At 36.8% G+C, this 6,000-nt stretch overlaps 1 protein-coding gene across 1 annotated transcript in view; it reads left to right on the top strand.

Moving 5' to 3' along the window:
* The first annotated feature begins 246 nt into the window (after positions 1 to 246).
* LOC145360599 (chorion-specific transcription factor GCMb-like) overlaps positions 247 to 6,000 on the top strand; it is a 42,245-nt gene continuing 36,491 nt past the window's right edge. Inside the window, exons 1-2 of the mRNA XM_080215949.1 lie at positions 247 to 339; positions 1,295 to 1,547. Coding sequence (XP_080072075.1) covers positions 247 to 339; positions 1,295 to 1,547 — 346 coding nt within the window. The remainder of the gene's footprint in view (positions 340 to 1,294; positions 1,548 to 6,000) is intronic.

Raw genomic sequence — 6,000 nt, 5'->3', positions numbered from 1 at the left:
ATCTTTGGACTCTTGTGTGCTCCTGTCAAACTTAATTGTACTCCACTCCGACTCGAATGATATTCAAATGCCGCAGGTTTTGCTATTCTCTAAATACTTTCTATCAGACGTAAAAACATCTTGACTTTCGAATTCTGTTTATCCTGTATCTGTTCCTTTATGCTCACCATTTCTTTTCTACAGTGCATGAATCGGAGTACGAGTGGATTCTCAGGCCAGCCGATATAATTATTGACTGCGAGAAATATGTCCAAAGCGGATCAATACGAAGATGCCGATTGTGTGTGTTCCTACGGCATGAAAATCACTTGGGACATTAACGACCCCAAACTACCTCAGGTAATTGTTGGGAAAGCTCCATTACGCAAGTGAGCGATTGAAATCTAGTGTTTATACATTATGGTGCAAATTACTGTCGTTTTCTTTTAATGCTCTTCAACTAAAAAGAACTTTAACCGTTGAAACCCAAAGATGATGTATGAGGTGGGGAGAGAACAAAATTCGCTCCCTCAAGAGCAGTTGTTATATAAAGGCAATGAACAGTCCTGTCTCGGTTCCTTCCGTCCGATCATTCTTTCCCTGTCGTTTACCAACGCCTGGATATTTCGGCCTTTCCATCTGCCGCCAGGTTTTTATTTAAAATGCTGTGCTGATTTGCTGATGGAGTCAAAGTCAGCAATTTGAAAATGATTGACTTCGGCCTCTGAAGCATACTGTTTAAAACTTGACTTTCACGCTTTGGCGAATTCAGCACTCATTCATTTTGTTGGCTGGTTCTTTTTACAGTGCTTAATAATTAAAATCAAATCGATTACAGACATAATCATTTTTAATATATCTAATTTGGGTATAACTTCGGATGATCGCATTTTAATCAGATTCTATAAATTTTATATATCCGCTCAAAATGAACATGGTTTTAATTTGATTTATTATTGTCACATGTATTAATATAACGTGTTGTTTCTGGCGCGCCATACAGACAAAGCATATCGTTCATGGAGTACCTGGGGAGAAGGAAAGGAGAGGGTGCAGAATGTAGTGTTACAGTCATCACTGGGTGCAGAGAAAGATCAACTTAATGCGGGGAGGATCCATTCAAAAGTCTGAAAGGACATGTAAACCTATTCCAGTTTAAAAATTCCGATTTATTTTAGAGTTCATTGCAGGTTTATAACCCTCTAAAATCTGGTCTGGGTTCATAATAAGCCAACCCATGTATGTTTTTCTTGTATCGTATTTTTTATTTGACAGTCTTGCTAAACAAATCAATAATTGTGTGTGCAACTTTCAGGATGTGAAGCAGTTCGACACGTTCCAGGAGTGGACAGATGGCTATGTTCGATATATTTATACTGCAGACGATAAAAATGCGCAGAGGCACCTAAGTGGTTGGGCTATGAGGAATACTAATAACCACAACTGTCAAATCCTGAAAAAGTCTTGCTTGGGTGTGGTGATCTGCGCCAGAAACTGTACTCTGCCGAACGGTAGCAAACTTCAGCTCAGACCGGCTATCTGTGACAAGGCTCGTCAAAAACAACAGAGTGAGTATCCTCCAGCTGTCAATATTGTTGGATTAACATTGCACCCTTTTTAACGGGAACCCATATTTCTATCTCAAATTGTGGTTTAAACGGGCGAAGCGAGATTTATATCAGGAAAAGGAATGTACATAAACTCTCCACTCACCGACAAGAGGCTAATTGGAAACATGTTTGAACATAAAACAAATATTTTAGTTGAGGAAGGAACGGGACTAAATCTTTCGCCTTTGCTCTCCGGCAGAAAACAACTCATTAAATGTGTAGGAAAAGGTTCGAATAAATGCAAATTTTTAAGTCATGCGCTTGTTCAGACTTTTGTATCTATGGCCTGAAATTCTATCTTTCCAGCAGTGTCTGCGGCCGCAGTGATTTCTTTAACTGGGTTTCTAGCATTCTTTTATTTCAAATATGAATCCACAGATCACACATGTCCCCAGATAAGAACCACGGTTAAAGGTTTAAAACGTTTAAAGTTTATTTATTAGTCATAAATAAGGCTTAACATTAACACTGTAGTGAAGTTACCGTGAAAGTCCCTTAGAGGTTAAAAGTTATTGGTTTTTCCTTTTGGTCTAAGTTCATAGAGAAACATTTATAACATTATTAATATCATCCTCCCCTTCTGGGCAAATCTTTTAAGATGCAGAATATATCACAACCTTTCCAGAAACGATCTTTAAAATTGAATCCAGTTTTGGTTACATTCTCATCACCACAGAATTATAGAATACGGCACATAAAGGAACCCAAACAAATGTTGTTCACTAGCATGCCAATTAATACATCTATTTTTCATCAGGAGACTCAAGATAGCAAGAAATAGAAGCAGGCCATCAGGCCCTTCAAGTCTGCTCTATTATTCAATACTATCATGACTGATCTATGCTATCATTTTCCGTGTTGTTTTCCCCATTGCCCTTTATTCCTCGATTTCATCAAATATTTATCCACCTCTGCTTTAAATCCTTCTAATGATCCAGCCTCCACTATTTTTTGGGGCAGAAAATTCCAGGGATGCACCACCCTCTGAGTGAAGAAATTTCTATGCATCTCAGCTTTAAATGATAGACACTTTATCTTGTTATGCCTACTTATTTGAAACTTTCCCACTAGTGAAAACATCTCAACATTTACCCTGTTAAGCCCCCTCAGGATCTTGTATGTTTGAATAAGATCACCCGTCACTCTTCTAAACTCCAAGGAAGACAGACCCAGACTATTTAGTACTTTTGATAGTTCAACCTCCTCATCCCAAGAATTAGCCTGGCAAATCTCCTTTGGACTGCCTCCACTGTTACTAATCCTTTGTTAGAAAAGGGGATCAAAACTATACACCGTATTCCAGGTGAGGCCTTACTAATGCTCTGTAAAATTGTAACAAAACCTCCCTCTATTTCAACTTTATTTGCAACAAAGGCCAAAATGCCCTTTGTCGTCTTAACTAATTGTTGGACCTGCCTGCTATGTTTTGTGATTCAAAACCTAGTCGCTCTTCTTCACTCACCTGCAGTCTCTTTCCATTTAGGTAATAATTTGCCTTTTAATTCCACCTATCAAAATGCAGGTCTCACACTTCCCCACGTTAAACTCCGTTTGCCAAGTTTTTGCCCAATCACCCAATCTATCTTTCATGTTTTAGAATCACAATATCTTCATCACAGCATGTCCTACCTATCTTCATATCATTGAATTTGGAAACCTTGCATTCTGTTCCTTCCTCTAGGTCATTAATATAAATAGTAAACAATTGCTGGCCAGAACTGATCCCTGCAGCACTTCAATAGTTGAATCTTGCCACTCTGAAAAAGACCCACTTATTTCAACTCTTTGTTTTCTATGTAACAACCAATTTCAATCCACGCTAATATGCTTCCTCCAATTCTGTGGGTTTTTACTTCATGCACACTTTCTTTTGCAGCACCTTGTCAAATGCCTTTTGGAAATTTTTCAAGCCCTCCAATTTCATTTAATTCTGGTGATTTAATTCTTTGCGATAAATTGAAGCTAGTGGCCATTCCTTAAAGAGTATTATAATCTTATCACTATTTATCCTATCACAACTCTTCAGAATCTGGCAGAGCTCTGCCACGTTTAGTTTCAGTGAAATAAAGTGCTAACTTCTCCAGTCTGTTTTCATCATTGAGAGTGTGATAATATTCTTGAGCCAGAGGTACTAATGAAAAGCCGTTTGATAATTGATAAAATGGCTAAAGATGATAGAGATCCAAACTGCCTGACAAACATCAATATCAATTGTTTAGTAACATTGACTTTCTGTTCTAAAGCTCCATTGGTACTGCAGCTATTGTTTGTGGAATGCAATGGGCAACTGGCAGATGCAAGTTATTCTGTCTTCCACATAAATACAAATTATTCTGAAATCAGTGATGGAGGAACAATAATTTTGGCACTGGTGTTGTTGAATTCATACATAGATTGAATTAATACAATACATACCAAACCATAGATCCTTGGAAGTCAGGTTCTAAAATTAGGAGATTCTTGATAGAAGCTAACATCAGAATTACTAAAAACTAGATTTATGCAGTTTCCAGGGCAGCCAATAGATAATCTTGAGACTTCTGTTATTTAGTTTTACACTGATTTGGATTTATATTATGTTCAGTGTGACATCAGTGTCTGAGGACAATCATGCATCTTCTGGTTGAGTGTTCAGAAGTCACACAGGAACCAAAACATTTCACTGTCACTTTGTTTCTATGAATATTACAAACATCTTGCATTGCTGCAAAAGTGTATATAAAACTTACTCTAAGCATGTTGAAATTTTCTACTTCAGCACATGTGAAATACTTTTCTTTAAGAATAAATTGGATCAATTCACTGGTAATGTGCCCCCAGAGGGGAGCCACATCAAAGTGGAATATGGGTCAGAGTTAGGGCTATAACAGTAGCACTGATTCTCTGACCTTTTAATCCAATCAGACTCTTCACTAGACATGTGGGATCAGCAAATTGATAATATTGCATTATTTTTTGCAAAATAATGTAGAAAGAGGTGTTTTCTTGAACTAGTAATAATTTAATTTTACGGCTATGCAGTGGGATTATGCTTGCTGAAATGGCAAATCTGCTGGTTCTGTTGATCTTTTGTCATTTATGACCATTCTACCATCTTAGTTTTTAAAAAAGGTAATTCGTGCATTATTTGAAATGTATGAGGAGAAAAAAAACTTTGGTAAATAAAATGACAATGATTTAAAAATTGTCCAGACACAAATAGTGGAATGAATAGTATTCAGGAGACATGCAGATATTGTTATAATCAAAACAAATGAAGCTCAAATCCAGCATAACCCTTCATGCCTGTGCCAGCTCACTGAAAGCACTATTATATTAATCTTATTCCCCTGCTCTTTTCCACACAATTTTAAAAAAAGCTCCCTTTTTTTAATACTGAACTATTGTAAAAGCTATTACGGATTTTCCTTCCTCCCATGTTTTCTTCCATGTCTTATCAAACTTCTGCATGAGAAAAAATCTTCTCTCATTCTCTCTTTGTTCTCCTGATGATCTTAAACTCATATCTTCTAATGACTATAACTATACTCATTGCCAATCAGTGGATTTTTGTGACTTCCTTCATCTAAATCTCTCATAATTGAATGTGTAAGAATTCCCAGAGATGTGTTGTAACTGGGAACACAATTTCGATCTGAATAATACATTTAGTTGCAATTTATTCTGTTCCGGATTATCTTATTTTGTTTTATTTTCATAAATTGTGAGTGTTCCGGCGTGCAGTAATGACTTTTTTTTACAGTGCTTAGGATATGGAAAGCACTGGAAAGGTCATAATTATTGCCCATGATTAGTTACCTTGGAAAGTTGCTGGTTTATTGTCTTCAACTGTTGCAGTCTTTGTGCTGCACTGATTGTGTTATATGGCTATGAACGCTTCAATACTGAAGAAATGGTAATAAATATACAGTCAGGCTGAAGCTGACAGTGTTTTCTTTCCATTGTTGCTCTTGTCTTTCATGATAATAGAGATCACAGAGCTTTTGAAGTATAGCTGAACAATGTTCGTGAATTGTTATATGTCTATTCTGCTGGTTTATTGAATTGATGACGCCTGAGTCCATTAGTTGGCTTCAAACAGATTGCTAATGATTTCAAGCTTCTTGTAGCTAGAGCATACACATGAATGGAATTATTCCATCAGACTCCTGATATGTGCAAGATAGACGATGGAGAGGTTTTGAGGAGTCAGAAGATTAGTGACACATCACTGAGTAATCAACCCTACTTTTCTAACCCTGATGTTTATTTGGTTGATTTGATTAAAAATTCTGTCAATGGTGACCTATCAAATATGGTGGGGTGATGGCAGTGCAATTAAACATCAAAGACTATGGCTAAGCTTTCTTTTGTTCTAGAAGACCATTGGCCAAAGTACAATTGTTATCTACCATTTATTGAATCATAGAGT

Source organism: Carcharhinus amblyrhynchos, chromosome 2, assembly GCF_965287045.1.
Source record: "Carcharhinus amblyrhynchos chromosome 2, sCarAmb.v2.hapA, whole genome shotgun sequence".
NCBI lineage: Eukaryota > Metazoa > Chordata > Chondrichthyes > Carcharhiniformes > Carcharhinidae > Carcharhinus > Carcharhinus amblyrhynchos.
Note: the sequence above shows the minus strand (reverse complement) of the source record. Positions and strands in the feature narration are given on the sequence as shown.